Source organism: Spinacia oleracea, chromosome 2 (genome assembly GCF_020520425.1).
Source record: "Spinacia oleracea cultivar Varoflay chromosome 2, BTI_SOV_V1, whole genome shotgun sequence".
NCBI classification, from domain to species: domain Eukaryota; kingdom Viridiplantae; phylum Streptophyta; class Magnoliopsida; order Caryophyllales; family Amaranthaceae; genus Spinacia; species Spinacia oleracea.
In genome coordinates this window covers 91,948,914-91,972,129 of record NC_079488.1, presented here as the reverse complement: position 1 = coordinate 91,972,129, position 23,216 = coordinate 91,948,914, and the positions used below count along the sequence as shown (strand labels likewise).

The window sequence follows — 23,216 nt, the reverse complement described above, 5'->3', positions numbered from 1 at the left end:
GCTTCAACTAAAATTCTCGATTCGGATGGTGAATTTTAAGTGCGTGTGCATGATCCCTGAAAGCTAACTTGAGTTTTTAAGCTCCATTGCTGCAACTGCCCTCCTAAAGAAGGACTTTACTAACAACATCATAACACAATACCTCTGTGCATAATTGACCTACTTTATCAAAGTCGATATTTCTCCTTAACAAAACAAGTACCCAAGTTCAGATTAAGGGACACAACAAGACCTAAAAAAACTGACTTATCCTCATCATTACTCACCAATACAAATGACAAGATCTTGATAGCAAAAAGTATTTTGAAATAGCCAAACCAGTAACATTATTTTTGTAGAAATTGTTGTCCTCATCCTTCAAACTTCTTACAAAACTAAGAATACCAATAGAATTTTTCAACTTACTAACAATTTGTTCCAAATCGTTAGAACAAACATCATATACCCAAAATTCGAAAAGCATAAATCCCCCGAAGCGACAAAATGCGAAAAGCATAAATCCCATAATGGAGGAAATAATAGTACTATGCATTATATATGAGAGATAATTAAAAATGGGGTATGTATAAAGTAAATGAGAGGGATTTGTGACCTTTAGACAAAGGAGTTCAACTAAAATGTATGTCAAGTCAATGGAAGAGGTGGAAGAAGGAAAAATGTGAAAGAGAAGTGTATTATATGTACTTGATCAAAGGTCAAGAATGTAGATGGTCTAACACAAAGTAGACATAATTTTATATATGAGTTAATAATATTGTAGGTTATCATCATCAAACTCACAATTACATCACATCTATATAGTTGGACGGGGGGAGGGGAGGAGGGATGAGGGGTTGTCTTTCGGCTCTTTCCTCCAAGACTTTGCATGTAGTTAAAGTTATAAGTACGAGAACAACTTTAATTAAACAAATCTAGATTTACTCAATATTTTTTTAAAAAGTACATTCAAATATATTCATATACAATTATTTTATCAGATTAGTTATTTGTTTTATTAGTGACATGAAGTACATTTTAATTGTTAATATTATATTCTTGTCTGTATATACTTGATTTTGATAATAGAGTAAAGTACTTTTACATACGTTGATAAAATGTAATAAACCTTAACCTTAAAAAAAGTTAACTTCAAATTGGGACAAGAAATAATTCAAGTTTTATTACTACATAGCACTGAAAATTGAAAAAAAGAAAGTACAACCAACTCTAAGGAACATGAAAAATAATAATTTTACTCAAAAGTAGAAGAAATATACGTAGCAAGTTTTTTTTTTGGTTCTACTACGAGGAGTTCCCACCGCCTTCGGCGAAGTAATCTCCCGTGGGAGTTTGCATGGGTACCTCGATGGGCGGCATCCTTCCCAATTGAGATTTTTTCTATTCCCAAGGCTCGAACCCGAAACCTTGGTTAAGGAGCAAGAGACCATTAACCACTCATGCCAACCTCAATTGGAAATATACGTAGCAAGTTGACTACCAAGTTCTCATAAAATACCAACATGCGGTTGTTCAACTAGTAAATAAATCTTCTCTATATAAAAAAGCCGATCGATCACTTCAATTTTGTCGTAATTTTTATACCAGTTATACCCCTTATATTTATATTTAATTACTTAAAATTACTCCTCTTTAATTATTGACATCTGGCATTTTTTATTTATTGATGCTAGATCGACATCTGGCATTGTTGGATCAACACCACAAGCCTAAAAAGCTACGAAGTACAATGCCTGGTCATTTTTTCATTATGGCACCTTTCCTCTTTCCGCCGCAGCAAGCAACAAGTAGCATCCCAGCTACAACAGATTGCGGTGATCGAGCTGGTTTTGTTGGTCCTCTTTGGTTTCTTAAAATTTCAGGCGTACAAATTCAAATCCGACGACCACAATTTAATTGCAATATTTGGGGCTACGATTTTACTGTCGTTCGATTTTGTTTAGAGGAGAACTGAAGGGTCATAATTTAAAGATAAAGGCCACAATTGGAAAAGAAAAGCAGAGGAACAAAACCTCCATTGTTTGAGAGAGCACCGAAAATAAATATTTTCAAGTTTATTTTCCTTTTTCTTTTCTCCCCTTTTTCTTTTCAAGCTTTTAATGGGGTGATGAAAGGTGCTCGTTGTTTGCCGATAACCGCCCTTGTTCGGATGATATTTTACCGAGTGAACTCCTACTTTGTTACAAGACGAGGTTGGGGTAAAAGGAGAATTGAAGAAGGCCACGATTTCGTTGAGAAGGCCACAACAACAATTGAAATGAACATGGCAAAATCTGGTGCTCACGAGGTCCAAGCCTTTGATCATGAGATGGGGCTATTTGAGGTTACAACTGGACGAGGAGGCAGGGCTTCAGGTAAAGGTGGTAACGTACACACTGTTAACCTTGTAGCCAAAACTTGCACTTGTGAGAAATTAAAAATCTACAAGTTGCCATGCTCCCATGTGCTTGCGGTTTGTCGTTCTCGCAGCTTATCTTATGCTGCTTTCGTTGATCTTTCTTTACCACTGTCGAGTATAGGCAAACATACTTGAAGAGCTTTCATCCACTTCCTGATGTTCCCTATTGGCCTCATTATACTGGGGTGAGAATAGTTGCTGATGCTAGTAAACGGCGTGGTGTGGGACGCCCAAAGTCGTCTCAATACCCTAATGAGATGGATTCGAGTGCTCGACGCAGTGTCAATGTAAAATCATGTAGCATTTGTCGACGTCAAGGGCATAATAAGAAAACTTGTGCAGCTAGGGGTGGTGTTGGATCATCGGGGTAATAAACTCAGTTTATGTTTCTCTTGATGTGTGATTCTAAGTTTAATTTTTGTGCATATATTTCTTTTGACGTGTGATTTTACGATTTCTAATAAACTTCTTTTTCAGGTCTCATGGAGCCGACGATCCATCCCGGCCCACGTGATACTTCGGTTTTGACGTTGCAGGCGGAGCATAGGAGTGAGGATGTTTGGGGAGGGGGTATGGACAGGCTTTTGACGTGTCGGGAGCACGTGCTTGGTTTAGGAGAGTGGGTGATACATGATCGAGTCTTGGAGTTTGTTAGATTAGTAGGGTTCTATGGTGTACATAGATTGGTTGGTGGTGGATTAGCCTTAGATAGGTCTTTGATCACAGCATTGATTGAGAGATGGAGACAGGAGACGCACACTTTTCATTTGGCTGTTGGTGAGGCTACTATTACTCTGCAGGATGTCGCTGTTTTGTTGGGGCTCAGAGTTCATGGGGCTCCTGTCACAGGGGATGGTACTGGGGTGTGGTCAGCTTTAGTCGAGGAGTTGTTAGGGATACGACCAGAGCCTGGTGATGATGGAAAACCTGTTCTCCAGGGTTCATCATTGAGGATGACTTGGTTGAGGCGACACTTCAGTCAGGGCCCCCCTGATGACGCTGCTGATATTGTTTATGAGAGGTTTAGCCGAGCATATATTCTTGCACTTATGGGGTCCATTTTGTTTGCTGATAAGAGCGGTGATGCCGTGCAGCTCGTCTACTTGCCATTGATTCGCGACTTGCGTAGAGCTGGGACATACAGCTGGGGGAGTGCGACCCTTGCTTATTTGTATCGACAGATGTGTCGAGCCGCTCGTAGACGATCCCGTGACATTGGTGGTCCACTTATACTTCTGCAGTTATGGTCATGGGAGCATATTCACATTGGTCGTCCGAGGATTTCGAGAGTTCGCGATGCTCCACCTCCTGACCCAGAGCATCCTATTGAGGTCGACGATCCATCTATTCTTGGTACTCAGCATCAGCGTGGAGTGGACCCCTTAGCATGCAGGTAACTAATTTGTTTAACTACTCATTACTACTTCGATAAATCAAGTAATTTGTTAACACTTTACTTTACTTGTTTTGTTAGTTGGCTTAGGGTTCACTTTTCATATGGCCATACAGCTAGTGGACTCTCTTTCTTTAGGGATGCACTTGACCATCAAAAGGAGACACAGGTATTTAATATCTCACCTTACTAATTACTCAAATGCTTCCTTTGTTTCAAGTTAGGTCAACTTTGGTCAATTTTTGTCAATGTAGGTGCATTAAAGTCAACTAGGTCAACTTTGGTCTAAATTGTCAATTTAAGTCAACTTTGGTCTAAATTGTCAATTTAAGTCAACTTTGGTCTAAATTGTGATTAATTCAAGTTAAAAGCATAAAATGACCTAAATTCAACTAAAATAGCATAAATTGACCTAAATTCAACTAAAATTGCCTAAATTCAATTAGTTAGGTCAACTTTGGTCAATTTAAGTCAACTTTGGTAAACTTTGGTCTAAATTGTGATTAATTCAACTAAAAAAGCATAAAATGACCTAAATTCAACTAAAATAGCATAAATTGACCTAAATTCAACTAAAATTGCCTAAATTCAACTAGTTAGGTCAACTTCGGTCAATTTAAGTCAACATTGGTCAACTTTGGTCTAAATTGTGATTAATTCAACTAGTTAGGTCAACTTAGGTCAATTAAGTCAACGAACGTCAATTTGAGCTCCCTCGATTCTACTTAGATAAAGTTATGTTAATTTAGGTTAATTTAGGTAAATTTGTGCTATTTTTGTCTTAAATAGCCTACATTCACCAAAAATTGTCTAAAAATTCCCTTAATTCACCAAAAATTGCCTAAAAAGGCTAAAATCGCATAAAATAGCTTCAATTCACCTAAATTAGCCTAAATCCACCAAACATAGCCTAAAAAGGCCTAAACTAGCTTAAATTCACCTAACATAGTCTAGAATAGCTTGGATTCACCTAAAATAGGCTAAAGTAGTTAAATTCACCGAAAATGGCATATAATAGCTTAAATTCACCAAAGATTGCCTAAAAAGGCTTAAGTTCGCCTAAAATGGCCTAAAATCGCCTTAAATAGCTTCAATTCACCTTAATTAGCCTAAATCCACCAAATATAGCCTAAATACACCTAAACACGCTTAAGTTCACCTAACATAGTCTATAATAGCTTAAAATCACATAATGTAGTTTAAAAAGGCTTAAATTCACCTAGAATTGTCCAAAATAGCCTAAAATTGCTTAATTTCACCTAAAATTGCCTAAATACTCACTTTTTACTTATTGTAGATGACTTGGCAGCCATATTCAGAGACGGTACTTGGTTTACTACCCGAGATTTGTAGATGTGATAGAGATATATGGCGCTCAGTTGTACCGTTGATTTGCTTTGACATTGTTGAGTACCACTACCCAAATCGAGTGATGCGTCAGTTTGGATTGGAACAGTCAGTTCCCGTTGCGTGTGACACGAGTGTTGATCTTCATAATGTGGATCGACGGCATAAAAACAAGAAGTTTGAAGAGATGCATCGCAAATATGTGGAGGAGTGGCGTGATCGTGAGAGTCGGATTGTTCAAGGCACTCCTTTTGCCGGTCATCGTGAGAGGATGAAGGAGTATATGGATTGGTATTGTAGCATCACGAGACTCCTCATTACCCCTGTTACACGATCACCCCCCACCACTCATTATCAGCCTTCTTCCTCTGATATTATTTTGGTAAATTAATCCTTGTTCCATTTTCATGTATAATGTTTATATTCATAACTAATGTTGAATTCTAATTATTGTTTCACATTCTTTTTTGTAGTCACATGCATTGGCTGATCTTTCCTCAAGATGCACTCGAGCTGTGGATTCTGCGTTAGAGTTACCTCCCAGTTTGGCCCTTCCTCTCACTCTTGATACGTTACGCAATTTGAGTTCCTCTTGCATTGAGACCTTATCAAGAGTGGGGCAAGAACATATCCTCCAACAATATGATTTAGCCTCGTCTCAGTGTACACCCGACACCTCCACCTCACATGTTTCTCGAGGGCGTGATTTTCGACCACCACGTGCACGCCCTCCACCACTTACTCCTCCTCTACGCCCTCCATCACTTACTTCTCCACGCCCTCCATCACCACCTTCTCCACGCCCTCCACCACCACCTTCTCCACGCCCTCCACCTCTTACTCCTCCTGCATCTCCGCCAGCATCACAAGTTATTTCATCTCCTCCTTTGCAGCTTCTCACTTACCGGCGACAAAAGGGTTGCTCTCCTAGTCAACGTCCCGAGCCAATTGCCGAGGAGGATGAGTCCTCATTTTCATCGTCCGAGCATTCAAAGAAACAACGTAGAACTTATATTTGAGCTACATTAGAAATTTTGTGTAATCTTTTGTTCTTTTTGCTAGTATTGGAACTTTTAGAACTTTTAGAAACTCATGTGTCATTATTGGAACGATTGAACTTTTGGAAATTTTTTGTTTGCACTCTTCTATTTTGTTGCATAAGTGTTATGGTTTGGTTGGTTGGTATGATTTATGGAGGTTGTTGGAGTTGGATTATAGACGTTGGAGTTGGATTATAGACGTTGTTGGAGATCTTGGATTTGTTTACAGGTTGTTGGAGTTGGACTATTTGGCAGAAGATCTCAGCCCATTTTCTGGCTGAACACTGGAAACTGCAAGCTTGGATGCAGGGGGCATTATGAACCGCTATCTCAGATAGCGGTTTGGTTTTGAACTAAACAGCTATCTCAGAATGCGGTTAAGTAGTATAAACCGCATTCTGAGATAGCGGTTTAGTTCTAAATCAAACCGCTATCTCAGATAGCGGTTTAGTGTTGAACCGGAAAAAAAAAATTAGTTTTCTCTCTCCCTTGCTGACGTGGACGGTATGGTGGGAATTAACAAGAAAAGTAACGTGTTCTGGGAATTAACTTATCTTTGTGCAATATTGACGGAAATCGCTCTCATTTTTACTTTTCCATCTTTTAATTTTGTCTAGAAAATGAATATAGGTAATCAGAATCTTGATTGATCTGGTTAATCTGTAGGGGCTGGGGGGAAACTATGCGGTCAAACCCCTATTTACTACCAAAGTAAGAAATATTTGTAAATTTGATTACACTTTTTCAAATAGTTTTATTTTTTATATTTTTGTTGAAATGAAAAGATATACGGAGTAACAAAAGTTGGGATGAAACTCCATAACTTCTTAAAACAGTTATACATTTTTTTTTGATGCTAATGAGGGGGGATCCCCGACAATAAATAAAAAGCTAAGCAATTAAACGTGGTGCCGTAGCACCTACAAAATCTTCCCGAAGGAGTTCAGCTATTTCCCCGGAGGGACTATCATAGAACAGTAACCTTTCCTCTTGGCATACTCCGATGTTTGCTAGTTTGTCGGCCACTTTGTTTCCCTCTCTATAGGCTATAGCAAGAGAGATGGGCTGTGTTAAACTAGAAGTACAGATGGACAATGAAGCCTGTGTTCGAACCCTAAGAAGCGCCGAAGCCCATGGTGGTGAGTGCTACCATATTATAAATCATTATCGCGAATTGCTGAGTCTGAGTAGCTGGGAAGTTCACAGTTATACATTTATACTTATACTCCGTTTATGATTTTCAAAGTTTTGTGAGTGAAGAAATTAACAAATCCTTAGAGTCAACCAGCCGATTGTTGTTCTAAGTATTGTGTATAGCATTATTATAGTGTATTCCTTTAATCCTTTTATGTAGGGTTTTACTCTTATGTAGCTTTACTTTATTCCATAATCAATTTATCAATTGACTTTCTATCTTTTTAACGACTTAGAGCTAATTGATAGTGGCTTAATACACTAGGGATGTCAATGAGCCGATACGCTCGTGAACAGTTCGTGAACAAGCTCGGTCAAAGCTTGGTCAAAGCTCGTTCATTAATAAATAAACGAGCTTGAACACAAATTTTAAGCTCGTTTAATAAATGATACTAGCTCGAACAACCTAGTGTTCGGCTCGTTTAGGCTCGCGAACAACTCGTTCATGTTCGTTTCCTAGCTCGTTCGTGTTCGTTTATAAGATCGTTTATAAGCTCGTTCAAACTCGTTTATATCAGATTTCTAAAAAGAATATAACTAATTTTTATTTATAGTAATTATAAGTTGCAATTATTTTGTTAGATATTGATATTTAGAGTATTTTTATTTTAGGAGATTATAATTTATAAAATAGTATTAGTAAGTATGCTATGCTTACTTTTTATTTGGGTTTAATTATGTTTTTATGTTTTATAATTTTTTAAAAATAATATCTCGTTTATTAATATGATTGTTTAAATTCGATCTTACTTGCTTATTAAGGCTCGTTTGTTAAAAGCTCGTTTGTTAAGATTCGTTTGTTAATAGCTCGGCTCGGCTCGAGCTTGAACTTAAACAAGCTACTCGTGAGCTAAGCTCGAACAACGAAAAACTTAAATGAGCCAAGCTCGAACAGGAAAAATAAAAGCTCAGTTAAGCTCGGCTCGAGCTCAAGCTCGGAAATTTCTTATCAGCCTAGCTCGAACATCCAAATACTCGGCTCGGCTCGACTCGACTCGGCTCGGCTCGTTGACATCCCTAGAATACACGTACCTTACACTAGTATAAATAAATAAACTAAACTAAATTGAGATCTACTTATGATGAGACCTCGAGTGACCGGGTCCGGCGGTGGGCCTGGGGGGCCAAAGTCTCCTTTTGAAACTTGTTAATTCAAGTGCGTTGGCGGTGAATGAATTCAAGTGCGTTCAGATCCAACAAGTCGTACAACCAAAACAGAGCAAGAGAACCCGATAGAGGACAGAGAAAGATGGAAGATCCCAACACCCAGAGATACGGTGTTCCTCTCTACGGAGCTGCTTGGGTCCCCTCTAACGCCACCATATCCACCGTTTCCGCCGATCATAATCCCGACGATGCCGTTGTCGACGGAGAAAAATCCTCCGACAATCCGTCCGCATTTCTGGCTCTCGCCGGCGGTGGAGGAGAAGGCCGTAGCGGCATTCCCAACGCAATTCTCCTAACAGAGTTCGACTTTTCCGCTAATTCTCTCTCCTCTAAACCTGTAAGCTCCCCTCTAATTTCTAAATCACGATTTCTGATTTTTTTTTTTTTTGTTTGATTTGGTTAAATCTTAAAATTGAACTTAGTTTCAGATGGAACATTTGTAATTGTGTCATTGAATCATGTATTTACCTTGATTAGATGATTGATTAATTGTACTTGTTGAGTTTTTGAAATTATTGATTGATTTTATTGTTTAAAGGTTTTAATTTAAGGTGGAAGTGATCAAAGTTGGTATGTTTATCTGATTTAGGTTTCCAGAGTTGGAACCGCTAATGAATTGCCTTACAGAATAGCAGTTCATCCTAGGGGTGATGGTCTTATCTGCTCTTTTCCCAGCAGCTGCAGGTAATTTTACATCCCAGAACCAAAACATCGTTTCTTTGAAGAGTCTTCTCGAATTTTGATTTACTAGTGTCGTGTAGCGCGCGGTATTGCAAGGTAAAAATATATTATGCTTAAATACACGAATAACTATTATAACGTAATCGTGTAGTTGATGATCAGAAAATTCATAACATTATTGGATTCAAATAACAATTATCTATACATATATTTGTATGCATAATGAAGTTGTTGCTTATGTCTTGCTATATAAACTTGTTGTACCACACACGATCTGTAAAAAGTGGTTTTTGAAGAAATAAGGGCGAGCATTTTTTTTAGTCTGGAAAAAACGAAAGCAAAGCTGTTTTGTCAAACAATGAAAAGAACACAAGACTCAAAATCCTTATCACTCTCCCTTAACTAAAAATTAATATGAAGCACATGCGCAACTAACATTAATATGAAGCACACACGCTTCGCACTGTAGCTAAGGTTTTGGAATTGAAAATATCATACTTTTATTATAATACAGGTTTATATTGTAGCAATATTTTCTACGAGGATGTGAAAAAATCATATATGAGTTGGGAAGGATAGACAAGATCTGTGTATTACATGAATGAGAACCAACCAATCTTATTTGCGTATTGTACAAATGGACACAAGCACAATCCTATATGTGTGTTACTGATTCGAATAATACTCGAGCAAATATGTTCCCAATAGCTCTCTGCCCATTCGAGTCATTCTTAACAACGTTTTTAACTCGGTCCTACAGAGTATCAATACTATTATCTGCCCATTCGAATCAATAAACAATTAGGATACACACATCAATATGTTCACACAAAACAGTTGTCTTTATCCCTATAACCAGAATTTATACTCCCTCCCAAAAATAATCTCTCTTAGAAATTGATAGAATTATCAAGGATTGTTAGAATTGCGAGAGAGAAACAAATATTTACACACTTATAAACCGAGCTGGCTGAAACAACTGGTAGATGTCGGTTTGTCAGATCTTCTCACTCTTTTCAACCTGAAAAATCAAAGGTCTCTTCAATTTCTGAAGGGTAATTGTCTCAGACAACAACTACCATTTGTATTCAAATCATTTCAGATGGTGATTAGTGGACTTGGAGAATCTCACATCTTATTCTAAACAAACAGTGAGGATAATGCTATACATTAGGTCAAACGATATTCTAGCTTAAACCTAAGAAGCGGCTCAAGCTTAAAAAGAACAAGATTCCATACAAGAAAAACCATGATTGATAACTTAAAAAGGATAAAAAAGCAATTCAGTTGAATAAGAACTAATTCTTTTTGCGCTTCCTGAAAACGAAATGAGAGGGCAAAGCAAGGTGAATGAGAGGGCAAAAACATCAGCACACTATTCTTAAGAAAAAACTGATTTTTTTTTAAGAAGGATTGTAGGGTTATTATGGGCATATATTAGAAGTGTTAAGGGCCATGTTTTGGCTTTTTAAAGGGTAGGGATTAGATCTTGAATTTTGATGGACTGCATTTTGTTTCAGCGATTCATAATTTTAATTTCAATCACTTAGTTTCAGGCTTGTATATTGGCATATTGCAGCGAGTTATGTTGGAAAGTTTGGATATGAGTTAATTTTGTATTTACATGGCAATTCTGTTCATTTGTTATGTTGGTTGTTCACGCTGCTATGCGTGTGGAACAATCGTGGGGTCGGCTTTAATTTCACATGTCTGGAACATCATGTACCTGGTTATGGAAAAAGAAAGAGAACTCGTGGATAAATATTTACACAAGAATCACTTAGTTATGATACTCAAGAGGATTTCTTCTGAATTGGTAAACTCTGAGCTACTAGATAGTTTAAACACTTACTACAGAACAACCAGGATTATTTATTTCTACGTATATGTTTTCTTAGAATAAGCCCTGTCATTAGTACATCACATCAAATTTTCTTTAAAGAAGTGAGGCAATAGAAATTCGGGAAAGTAATGTATGATGATGTCTGTCTGTCTTTCACTCTTTCACTGTGTACAAATGATGAATGACCTGTGTCACTGTGTGTACATGTCTAGCAGAGAGCTAAACTAAACCTACTCTGCTTTTCCGTAGGTGGTTTGATTGGGACGTGACTAATAATAATGAAAACAAGAGACTGGGTTTAATTTCGTCTGACAAGATGCGTACCAAGTTGGAAGATGTTGGCCAACAGTTGGCTTTAACATTCAGTGAGGATGGCTCTTTGCTTGCCGCTGGCGGTGAGGTATATATGATTCTTTACATTTCTGCTCTTATGTTTGAATGGGCAATTGAGTAATATCTACATCATATTGTTCCTTCTGAATTAGGTGATTTCTTGTCGGAGTACATGTTATGATATAATGTTTATGCTTCTCTAATCGTGACTTCTTTATTCCTTTTTTTTTTTCATGCTGTTTATTTTCCTCTCCTGTGTGGAGTGTGCAAAGCAGAGATGACCTTGAGGTTAGCTTATGTCGAATAATGGCCTGCTAGCTTGACCAAGATTATCCCTGTAGTATATTGCCTATAAAAGGAGATAATTTTCTGGTTTATAGAGTGAAAGGAGTCTTTCTTAGCATTGCATTGGGACATACTCACATACTACCACCTTAGGAAACTTGCAGAAGGATTACTTAGCTAATTTTGTGGTTTTCATATCTTATGTCAGATTTCCTGTAAAACACAATGTTATGGCTTTCCAATATTTTTGCAGTACAGGATGGCAAATTAAGAGTCTTCAAGTGGCCCAATTTGGAAGTTCTATTTAATGAGGAGAAAGCATATACTTCTGTGAAGGACCTACATTTCAGGTTCGTACTTTGCTGTTTCATATTAATGTCTAACTTTAGAACCCTTAACTATGCATCGTAATTTTATGTTTTTCTCGTGTCTATTTTGCAGTGTAGATGGGAAGTATCTGGTCTCTTTAGGAAGTGGTGGTCCTTGCAAGGTTTGGGATGTAACTTCATCCAAAGTTGTAGCTACTTTACCCAAGGAGAATGTGAGAACTGAATCCAACTTATATGTCTCCAATATTATTTTTAGGTTGTAATTTTATTTTTAAATACAGAAACGAGTCTTATTTTATTCAGAATTGTTATATGACCTTTGATTTGGACCTGCAGTGGGTCATGGTTGTTTATCTTAGCATAAAATTCAAACGAAGTTTTCCTCATTTTCCTTTCAATATGGTTGTAGGTTTGTAGCCATTTAATCTGCATTTGTTAAACTTGGTAATGTTTGGTGCAGGATGAGAATTTCAGGTTTTGCAGATTTTCTCAAAGTAGTGAAAGGGACCAGGTTCTGTACACAATTGCTATGCGAGGTAAAGTGTTATTTGCTAACTGCTACTGTGCTCTTATGATCTTACATATGATCAATCTTCATAGGAGTGGTTGATGAAGTTTGCTTTAAATTGTAGATAAAGGTGGGAGTATAATATCGTGGAACACCAAATCCTGGAAAAGAATAGCTTCAAAGCATATCGGCCGGGATGCAGTTACAGCATTTAATGTCTCAGTTGATGGAAAGCTTCTAGCCATGTAAGTGCTCTTTTTTTCTTTTACTCTTTTGGTCAATTTCTTCATCTGTTTCCTTTGGAAAACATATTTGTAGAATGTTTAACATTCATGATTTTTATCCCCTGTTTGGTTGACAAACTAGAGAGCTCTTAGATCCATTTTCTTCTTAAAATTAGTGACATCTGCCGGCATTATCAAATTAAAACTTTTCTCTAAGGACTGTGTTTCTGTTTATGTGGCTTTTCTTATATTTCGTGTAAATTGTAATCTGAAAATGAAATTACAACTTAGATTTTTGGACCAAGCTACTTTTTTTTTTGCTTTGGTTAATACATTAATCTACTATGTAGTTATGCAACACTGTATATGAAGAATAGGTTGGTGTGCTGGTAGAAATGGAGGTGGAGATTGTAAGATTCTGAATTTTGTGGATGAGGGCTGTGCATGGGTTGGAATGGGTATGCTTGTTGCTGTATATTTTCTTATAATTTCCACATTGATGTGTACTTGTAGTGGGACCAATGAAGGGGACGTCGTGATTAGAGATACATCAAAGATGCAAGTCCAGATGAACGTGAAGAAGGCACACCTGGGCCTGGTAACTGCATTGACATTCTCACATGACTCAAGGTTAGGAACCATTGCCTAGTACCCTACTTAAAACATCTGGCTCTATGAGTATAAAATTGACATTGAAGTTATGGCTCTATGTCCAGGGCTTTGTGTTCTGCTTCCATGGATTCAAGTGTCAGAGTGACACTGGTTCAAGAAAGAAGTGCTAATGGTTTGTCCTTACTCTTCTTTGAAACATATTTACATGTCTATTCAATTTCAATGTGATAATCAATTTTCCTCGTGATCTAATGCACAACTAACAATCATATAAACTATATAAAAGTAAAGGCTAGCTGTAGGATCAAGATGTTCTAAGGCCGTATGAGAAGATGGTTAGAAGGGAACATATGCTACTTATTTCTTTGTTAAAGAACCAGAACCTGTGTTCTTTTAATTGCTAATAAAACTAGAGAAAGAGAAGCCCTAAAAAACAGGACGGTGGTAACTACCCCTCATAGCTAAGCTAAGCAGATGTTAGTTGACTTAATTCTGGCCATGCTAGAGAATGTTACAAATAATCAATGATGCTAATCTTTGAAGTTTTGCATACACTTTTAAGAACATGGAAGACATAATCTGAAAATGCACTACCATCCAGCCCCTAGAGCTTAAGCACTCACTCTTAGTCAACGTCGCTGTTTCCAGAAATAGGCTGCTTAAACCTTTTAGCAAAGAATGCAAGCCACTGGACTATTTGCATAAATATTTTATTTCTTGCTCAGTCTCACTGCCAGTGAAGGTTGTCATGTTCTGCTTTCTCCCTGGTAGCAACCAAAATAGACGATATATTGACACTGCAATACTTGTTGGTTTCTTTTTATTCTCAGAAGGGAACAGTGAATCACTTTAATTGCCTAGGAAAATTTCCCTCATTAGCAGTTGTACTAAAATGTTAACGAGTCCTTGTGTTTATTTTGGTGGATGCAGGTTTCAACAATGGGATCATCTTTTTCATGATACTACTACTTGCAATTGCCGTTTCTTTCTTGATGAGACAAGGAATGATTCCTGGATTCTTGAACAATTCATGAAATTTAAACAAAAGTTGTACTAGTTATAGGGAAGTTGTACTAGTTTAAACAAAAGTGAAATCGATAGAAGAATGTGGCGTTAAACATATGAATATATAATGTAGGAGTGTGTTATACTTGTTACATTATAGAACAAGCATTTGGATCTTCGTCACTGAACCACTGAGGAGCATAAACATAGTGGATTATGTAAGGAGTATTAGTTGCTATAAGCTTCTGTTGCACCTCTTTCACTTGTTCCACATCAATTATTTTCTTGGTGGTTTTAGTTTCCTCTACCTTCTTCATCTCTACCGTCTTTTCTTCCTTGTTTACTTCCTTGACTGTTACGAGTTCTGCATGTTTGTGGAACTTGTGTCGTATATGCTTAACCAATTTCTCACCTTCAATGGTTCCCTCAACTGCCAGAGTCTGAGCTTTCATATCAGATTTAACATTATAAATACCTGCCAATAACACACTAAAATAGATTAAAAGACAAGATAAAAGGAATTTATTATTTTTATCAAACTCTAATACCAATACTATTTTCAGAAATTCAAGTTATACAACTAAATAGTTTTGTGACGAAGATCATTGATCCCAATCTTAAAGTTTTACCTTTATGCCTTAATAGCTTCCTACGAAGATCAGCCTCACATTGATCGCAATGCAAATGTGCCTTCACTGTATGGGTAAACACAACTGCCTGCAAATTCAACAACAAAAAAACCCTCAATTAGGTAGTTATACAAATGGAAACAATTACAAATTATGTCAATTCAATTTAGATAACTTTTTGGAGGTCAACAGTTTTGTACAAAATGAAACAAAATAAATACCTAGAAGTAGTTTATAAGCGTGAAAAGTGAAGCGTTGACATCTAAACAAACGGAGTTTCTATATAAGTAGGACTAGTTTAGATATGCCTTAAATTAGATTGCAACTACAAATTTCTTACTTGTTTGGTCTCCTTGACAAGTTTCTCTACCACAACAGTATGTTTGAAGTTTTCTTCAACTTTTAGGAACTCTACCTTCCTTTTGCTCAACTTCTCTATCCTCTGGTGTATCTTCTTCGAATCAAAAGCTCCCACTACTTTTACTTCACTCTTCTCAAAGTTCACATCCACTGTACGGACTCCTGCATGTTCAATAAACAGCAGCAATCGATTCAGAAAAAAAGAGCGACAAATGATAGATACCATTATAGCATTAGATATACTACTAATAATAACCACTAAATGTAGGTGACATGATTATCAGTTTCTTACCTTGAAAAATCAAAACATGAGAAAGGGAACAGCAATGGATGTACCTTGGATTTTCAAAAGAGGACTCTTGATCTTAAGAGCACAATCAGGACAATGCAAGTTAAGTTTATAGAAAGCTGCCGAGACACCTTTTGCCATTTAGTTTTTCTCTGAGCAGAACAAGATGCAGCGATAAACAAATAAAACGAAAACACAGTGATCGTATTGTATTAATGTGAGTTACCAGGAGAAAGAAAAGTCCTAAATCTGTTGTGACCTTGGTAGACAAATAGTACCAAAAATGATAGCAATGTTTAGAGGTAAGGGTAGGTGAGAATTTGCTGCAGGTAGCTCACTTGCTGCTGGAAACTTAAGCTTGCGGCAACAATGGCTTCTGTCCTGTAAATTAATTAGGATTAAAACTTCCTACAAAACTATAGTTTTGCTTTAAACCCATGCCTAATTGTATATTAGGATTAAACTTCCTACTTGGTCAAAAATCAAAATAGGTGGATACTGTAAGAAACAGAGGAAGTAGTTGGTTGTGGGCAGCTTACATTTGAATTTCCTGTCACCAAGATATTAGTTTTTTAACAAAAGATATCATATGGGTTACCAGATAGTCATTGGGTCGACATGGAGCGACCAGGTCCTTCACCACGACCCAATATGGCTTGGTTCATACCTGACACGAGTTAGTTTGAGTTCAAGCTACACTTTTCACAAACAATTGTGAATACAAGTAAATTAGCTGTACACAGATAAAAGAAAATATTTTCGTATAATATAACGAACACAGCAAAACAACGTATACATCAGTGTTCATCCTCTGGGTTTGGATAGCTTTTCCGTCAAATTGGTATTTAGAGTAACCAAGGGGGAAAAATAAATACTATGTATAACAAATCCAACCAATAACTGGAAATATAGAATAGAACAAGAGAAAACCTCTTTCTTGAGAATAAATGTAAACAATACCAGTAACAAATGTGTTTACTCTGCTCATGCTTTTGCAACCCAAATCTGACAACATAATTGATGAGTGATCCCCTTTGGTAATTTGATTTGCTACATCAACTCAACTGTCTGGTAAAAGTGCCACGTACTGCCGTACCAAGAGATCATCAAGGAGGGATCACAGAAAAAAATAACCTGGAGAACTATCGAGTCCTACGAGCCATACCAGCTACCAGAGTTAGATGAAGGTCATCCCTTGATCTTAAACAAAATGTCACAGAAGGTAATCTCCTGACAACCTGTAGACTTGAACACATTCCAGACTCCAACTGTCCAGCTTGTACAGACCCATACATTTCAGAATGTTGTTCATCTTCAATACTTACATTTATCAGAGGAGGAGTTATGGGAGCATGTCTTTTTCTTTTCTTTTTTTAAGAAACTTAGACTTCAAAAGCAAAATACAAGGGCCACAAGTGTCATGTTCTGGATATGTTCCAGTGTAAGGTGCCGTGTTCAAAACTTTAAAACATCAAAACAACTGCATGAAACATGAAATTTTCATCAAGCGGTTCAGGAATGAATACACCCACCTTACTCATTTATCCAATGTTCTTGTACAGAGTAACAGAAAAAGGATTTCCATGGCCTGCAATAGAATAATTTGAACTGATGGAGCTTCTGATGAATTACATGTCTGGAAGTTTATTACAATATGAAGATGAACTACCAAACCTGGAGGTAGTGAGGTACAGAGGGAGCAAATAAAACATTGACTTCAGACATCTACCTCATAAAACCTCACAAGGCATCAAATTCAAGCATTTGACATCAACGTATCTTCTCATTTTGGCTTTAGAATGGAGCATTTTCAATCTCCCAAGAGTATGTGTAACATCTTACTAGTACCAGTCAGTCACAAATTCAACAGCTTTATAAAATTCGAAGTCCCAGTAAGTAAGGGAGACAGGCAGAAACAGCAAGACAGCAGAAGAGGAAAGGGATGTGACAAAGAGACAAAACTCTAAGGCCTAATGCAACTTGTTACTTGTCTTTGCTAGTAAACTCAACTATCCAGTGGAAAGAATTACAGAGTGGTGTATTGTATTTTTCCAGTGTATACCAATTTTTAAGAATACTAAATCTAAAAAATGTATTGAAAGAATCCATAACTTTGAAACATCTCAAAGTTATGCTCATATGCCTTCTTGTTTGAGGCTTACAGAAAAACACAGGATAAAACATCCTATAGGAGAAGAATGAGAGACTGATGCCCAATCACAGGCAGGCTGGAAAACAGTGAATACCTGGAAGACAGTGTAGCTATCTGTATCAGATGAGAACTTAAAATCCTTGAGTCAAGATAGGTAAAAAGTAGTGAAACCATACTACTGTTTTCATAGTCACTTTCTTACCGCACAAACCGGAAGCACAAACAGAGCAACAATTTGACAATGTATCCCAGTACTGTCAATTTCATTCATGGACTGTCAGGGGCTTTCTAGAATCATTTTACACCCTCTAAAGTTACTCCTGTCATGGACTGCCATGGACTTCCTTTAAGCTGCAACAGAGAAAACCAGTTTTTATTAAAGAGCTCTTCAAGGATAATGGTTTTTCAAAAACCAAAGCATCAACCCTCCACAACTATCAATTCAACATTTCAATCAATTTACACTGCACTGATTAAGGAATCTTAATATAACAGACAGCACTCGTAGATGCAGTGAAGGTGCAGTCACTCATAAAAGACAACTCTAGTAGTGAAAATTGATGGCAAATCCTACTGAACAACTACAAAGCACCATCATCCGGTTCTCCAAAAAAGAGTGGTAACCAAGTCCTCCATAAAAGAGTGGTAAACCAGTCATAGTTTCTTTATACATAATCCAATAGGCAAATTTGCTAAAAAGGACCTTTTATAAATCAAATTTTGCGAGAAAGGACCTTATATAATTTTTTTGTGAAACCACACCTTAAATGTGATTTTTTTTGCGAGAAAGGACCTAAAGGAAGTTTCCGGCATTGATTGAGATTTTCCGGCCATTGACTTGCGCGTGAGCAACACGTGTGGCTTAACTTGGCTAAAGACACTGATTTTCCCGAGTCTTGAATTTTCAAACTTGATTTTATTTCGATATTTTTTTTCAACTTTATGTTTTAAAGCTTAAAATTTTGGAGGAAAATTGGGTGTGGTTAGCAAAATAAAGCCACACGTGCTTCTCACGTGCAAGTCAATGGCCGGAAAAACCTAGTCAATGCCGGAAAATTACTTTTGGTTGTCTTTCGCAAAAAAAATTACATTAAGGTGTGATTTCACAAAAAAAAAAAAATCATATAAGGTCCTTTCTCGCAAATAAAATTTACATTAAGGTGTGATTTCACAAAAAAAATTATAATGGTTCTTTCTCGCAAAATTGGGGTTACAAAAGGTCTTTTTTAGCAAATTTGCCAATCCAATATGACATCTTTTATAACACAACATTTTATATGAAAATTTTCATTACCTAAAACCCAAAAGAATAACTGGTAACGAGGACCAGAAGTGATTTGGAAAATAACGTGTAAAAACAACCACATCAATGAACCACCTAGCACTAAAATGCATGCATTTTATTTGACCTACATGTTATCTTCTTTGATTTTAGGAGTTTTTTATACCCCTACTATCAACTACCTGCCAAAGTTGTATTTTACTTCCCTATGTTAGAAAGGAATCATTTACGACTCACAGATTGACATACTTGCCTGTCGAATAAGGGAAGAAATGTTCATTTAGATGGCTAAGGTGGCTAGACAAATACTCTAATTAAAATTTTATAAGGTGGTTTCATACTACTTCCTCTTCAAAGAGTTTTGTCCTAAGCCCTCTTTCCGCAGTCTCTAATATACATATTTGACCAAAATTTCTTTTTTTAAAGTACTAGGTAATCTGTATGTATCAAACTTTTGACTTCTTTCCTTCGTCTTGCAACTTAATATTCACAAACTTTATGAAAATCCCATCAAAATTTCTGATTAGGACCCTGAAAATCAAACTAGGAAACTATTTTAACATGGTCATGGTAAAAGAAAAATTGAAGTACTTGAATGTCAAATTTATTTGTATATCTAATTATGCAACTACATTCATAACTCTACCTCATACAGAATAACAGAAATGTTAAAGTCACCCTGATTGCAGAAGGTTCTATCAATTCTTTTTAACCAAATCGCCCACAGGACACCAAAGAAAGTATGACTGTATGAGAGTAGCAAATGCCTTTTCCCCCTTTATCCTCCCAAAGGTCACAAGAAAAGTTTGCAAGTGATTCAAAATAGTCTAAAGAGATAGGAAATACACCCCTGCCAAACTGAAGTACTTGTTTCCACAAGGAAGAAGTCATTTTCTAGTGCAAAAAACAAGTGGCAACTCATCTATTAACCAGCAAAACATAAAAAGTCATAAAGTCATAACACAAATTTTCATCTTTGGAGTTTAGACCTGTAAGCACATTAACAAATACTCCATATGCAATAAGGATGAATACTTGCACTCCAAATAGACAAAAAGGGAAAATCTAGCAAGTTATGTCATGCAATCATCTATAAAAGCAGAAAAAAGGACAGACTGAGAAGTTTCTTCAGTGAAAGACAAAAGATCAACTTACCACATACCACATAGGGAGGAAATATCCACATAACCAGTTGGTTCATCAGAAGCTGAAAATTGGATCATAGCAAAGAACTATTGTCCCTTAGATGCCTGACTCCACACAAAGCCCCTTGTGCCTTTAAATTCAATAACACCAATCAGCCACTACAGCTTGGGAGATGATATGATAAATATACTTAAACTTGCTAGATTTCAGCGTCTTGATAACATAGCTTTAAAAGTATCCAGCTGCCTCGCAGGAAAGGGAGGATGTCTTTTTTGAACCAAACTAAATATAATATTAGCCTTTTCCACCTTTCCAGTACTCTTTAAACCAGTAAGTAATGTACAAATGGTATCTACATTCATAATCCAATTTTTCTTCAAGCATTCTTTGCACATGGTATATGCACAATTAAAATCCCCTGCCTTGCATAAGTAATGTACCATAGTTTGATAAATCTTGAGATTAGGTTCATAACCCCGACCATGTAAGGCGGAATAAACCTTTTTTGCCATATCAAATAAGCCAGCCCGAAAAAACCCTTTGATTACCAAATTATAAGTAACTTCATCTGGTTGCAGCTCTATATTTTCCATCAATCTGAGCAAGTCATTTGCTTGCCATGCTCGCCCTTTATTTACTAAAAATTGGATCCTAGCATTGAACGTAGCGACATTAGGATAACATCTCTTATAGACCATGAGATTCCACAGTCCATTTCCAACCTCCCAACGACCATATTTGTAGAAAGCTGATATAAGAGTTGTATAGGAGACAACATCAGGCTTTATCCCTGCCTTCTCCATCTCTACCATCACTAAATAAGCCTTATCCAAAATTCCCATCCCACAAAAGGCATTAATCACAATATTAACTGAAATCACATCAAGCTGAATCCCATACTCCCAAGGCACCTCCTTAAGAAATGAATTTATGGCCTCTAAATTGTGGGTCTGACTCAAAACCTTGAGAGCAGCATTGAGTGATTTAACAGTCCTTCTACAACCAAACAAATGCATACCGTAGAACGTATCGACAGCTTGTTTAACCATACCGGCCCGTCCATACAACATTATAACCCGAACAACAAAACCCTCCCTCCTACCTTGAGGCAACGACTTTTGATGCTCAAGCAAATGCTCAATGTAGTCATACCTCTTAGCACCCGCCAACCGCGAAACTGTATCCTCGAACGCATACTTATTTTCTATAACAAGACGATTGTGAGAATTATCCTTGAAGAGTTTAAATAGCTTATCTGGGTCTCTCTCTTTCTTAAGTTTAATTAGAGCTGGTTCTTCAAACTTGGGTTCAATCCTTGAATTAGCAACTAAACTACAATTATCACCGGTATTAGTATCATGATTAACGCTATTACAACTACTTGAACCGCTAATTGTTGGCATATCAATGGGGTTAGAGGAAGAACAATAATGATTTTGAGCAGCTATAGAAAATCGACGCATGGGTCGAAATGAGAGAGATAGCTTTTGAAGCATCGCTCCTTAGATTCAAATCAAAAAAGGGTAATCCCTAATCTTGTTAATTCATGCTAATTCGGGGAAATTAGGGGTCAAAAGCTACGAAGCACGGAAACGCCAAAAAATCACGACTTACCGTTTCCGAAACGTCCTGGAACGGGGAAACCGGGAAACGCGTTTCGGAACCGTTTCAGAAAAATGGAGACGTGTTTGAAACTGAATTCATCCCGGAAACGAATGGGAAACGAGATTTCAATCTAATATTCACGTTTCCCAACCAAACTTGCTGATTGTATCAAAGTTTTTCCGCCAGAAAACTGAAATTAGGTTGAAGAAGATAGGTTGAAGAAGATCTCAGTTACTCTGTATTTCACACTTTTTTGATAAAACAAAACTCTGTATTTCACACTTGGATAGCCTATATTCGAAACCGTGCTACAAATTTGGGCCTGGCCCAAGTAGACAAATGGAAATTAAATAATTAAGGGTGTACTTGTTTCAACATATTTTGGAATAAGTGTTTGAAATCATCCACACAAATTCTTATTTATAAAGGGTGTACAATAAATATTGTACACCGAAGTAAAAGTTAACTCAAAATGTTTAAAAGTTAAGCTTATATATGTAAAAGTTATCTATTTTTTCAGTGATAAATTTTTCATTTCAGTAAAATCATATTTCTCCAAAACCACTAATAATGTATAAAATTAATCATTTAATCATTTCTATCAATTGTTTTTTACTAATATAAAAGTCAATCAAAACTGGGTTAAAGTTACGAAAAAATGGGTAAAAGTTATTTTGGTGTACAATAAATTTATTGTACACCTTGTGCGCGCAAGACCTTTTGAATCATCCAACCCCATACTTGATGTTTGGTTAACTATTTTTATAAAATTTAAAATTTGGGGACCCACCTCCAAAATCCCTATGGTATCGAGTTCTCATACTCAAGGGCGAGGTGGGTATATGGAATTATATTAACTGAAAATAAAATCGACAGTGCAAACTCGATCAAACAAACACCATGACAGCCTAACTAATGTTACTCCATCACCGTCGCCGCCCAAGCTATCCAAAAAATCAATATCATAAAAATTATACTACAAAGTTACTACCCTATCGATTCGCCATCAAATCGTCAATGCTACCTAACGCCACCATCAACACCCCCGTAAGAACCCAAAATGATGAAATTAGAATACTGAAAAATAATGTAACTAAACATATCTTTGAATAAAATACCTAGATATATTGTTAATCGTCGAAATTTTGGACATTGAAGTCTAGATTTGTAGCTTCAATTGTAAAAAAAACAACCACCAAAAATCAAAATTTGTCTAGTGATAGAAGAATAAGATGGTTAGAGTTGAATCAAAGCGAGCGATTGTGGTGCTGGAGTTGGTGTCATATATCAAAATATAATGCCTGCCTTTTATATTTTATTGAATTTTAGTATTTTTTTCCTTACATCTTTAAGTAGAAGGATGAAGGGAAGGTGTAAAAAACAAAAAGATAAGAATA

General features: G+C 36.7%; 3 protein-coding genes across 6 annotated transcripts; 2 read left to right on the top strand and 1 right to left on the bottom strand.

Moving 5' to 3' along the window:
• The first annotated feature begins 1,734 nt into the window (after positions 1-1,734).
• Positions 1,735-6,500, top strand: LOC110778736 (serine/threonine-protein phosphatase 7 long form homolog). Its single transcript, XM_021983295.2, has 5 exons — positions 1,735-2,762; positions 2,873-3,788; positions 3,870-3,957; positions 5,086-5,517; positions 5,609-6,500. Exons 2-5 carry the CDS (start codon positions 2,878-2,880, stop codon positions 6,152-6,154), a joined length of 1,977 nt encoding a protein of 658 aa, XP_021838987.1. The 5' UTR covers positions 1,735-2,762; positions 2,873-2,877; the 3' UTR covers positions 6,155-6,500.
• A 1,988-nt stretch (positions 6,501-8,488) lies between these two features.
• Positions 8,489-14,618, top strand: LOC110778734 (SEC12-like protein 2). Its single transcript, XM_021983293.2, has 10 exons — positions 8,489-8,873; positions 9,126-9,220; positions 11,310-11,460; positions 11,937-12,028; positions 12,120-12,219; positions 12,468-12,543; positions 12,640-12,760; positions 13,253-13,369; positions 13,456-13,523; positions 14,282-14,618. The coding sequence occupies exons 1-10, from the start codon at positions 8,541-8,543 to the stop codon at positions 14,383-14,385; spliced, it is 1,257 nt and encodes a 418-aa protein (XP_021838985.1). The 5' UTR covers positions 8,489-8,540; the 3' UTR covers positions 14,386-14,618.
• Positions 14,379-22,076, bottom strand: LOC110778735 (heavy metal-associated isoprenylated plant protein 4). Of its 4 annotated transcripts, XM_021983294.2 has the most exons (5): positions 20,224-20,414; positions 15,682-18,137; positions 15,326-15,507; positions 14,986-15,073; positions 14,379-14,831 (listed from the first exon to the last, which is right to left on the bottom strand). In XM_021983294.2, the coding sequence occupies exons 2-5, from the start codon at positions 15,773-15,775 to the stop codon at positions 14,506-14,508; spliced, it is 690 nt and encodes a 229-aa protein (XP_021838986.2). In that variant the 5' UTR covers positions 15,776-18,137; positions 20,224-20,414; the 3' UTR covers positions 14,379-14,505. The 4 variants fall into 4 exon arrangements, 1 of the variants encoding a protein (XP_021838986.2); XR_008928267.1 differs by lacking the exons at positions 14,379-14,831; positions 14,986-15,073; positions 15,326-15,507 and having other exon boundaries at positions 16,549-17,880; positions 17,989-18,137; positions 20,224-22,076; XR_008928266.1 differs by lacking the exons at positions 14,379-14,831; positions 14,986-15,073; positions 15,326-15,507 and having other exon boundaries at positions 16,549-18,137; positions 20,224-22,076.
• Positions 22,077-23,216: the final 1,140 nt, after the last annotated feature.

Coding starts and splice junctions, on each gene's coding strand:
- LOC110778736 (XM_021983295.2), top strand. CDS start 2,878: ATGGAGCCGACGATCCATCCCGGCCCACGTGATACTTCGGTTTTGACG. Junction 3,789..3,869: donor GTGGACCCCTTAGCATGCAG/GTAACTAATTTG, acceptor TTGTTTTGTTAG/TTGGCTTAGGGTTCACTTTT. Junction 5,518..5,608: donor CTTCCTCTGATATTATTTTG/GTAAATTAATCC, acceptor TCTTTTTTGTAG/TCACATGCATTGGCTGATCT.
- LOC110778735 (XM_021983294.2), bottom strand. CDS start 15,775: ATGGCAAAAGGTGTCTCGGCAGCTTTCTATAAACTTAACTTGCATTGT. Junction 15,508..15,681: donor TCCTCTTTTGAAAATCCAAG/GTACATCCATTG, acceptor TTGAACATGCAG/GAGTCCGTACAGTGGATGTG. Junction 14,832..14,985: donor GAAGCTATTAAGGCATAAAG/GTAAAACTTTAA, acceptor TGTTATTGGCAG/GTATTTATAATGTTAAATCT.
- LOC110778734 (XM_021983293.2), top strand. CDS start 8,541: ATGAATTCAAGTGCGTTCAGATCCAACAAGTCGTACAACCAAAACAGA. Junction 11,461..11,936: donor TGCTTGCCGCTGGCGGTGAG/GTATATATGATT, acceptor TTTGCAGTACAG/GATGGCAAATTAAGAGTCTT. Junction 12,544..12,639: donor GTACACAATTGCTATGCGAG/GTAAAGTGTTAT, acceptor TTTAAATTGTAG/ATAAAGGTGGGAGTATAATA.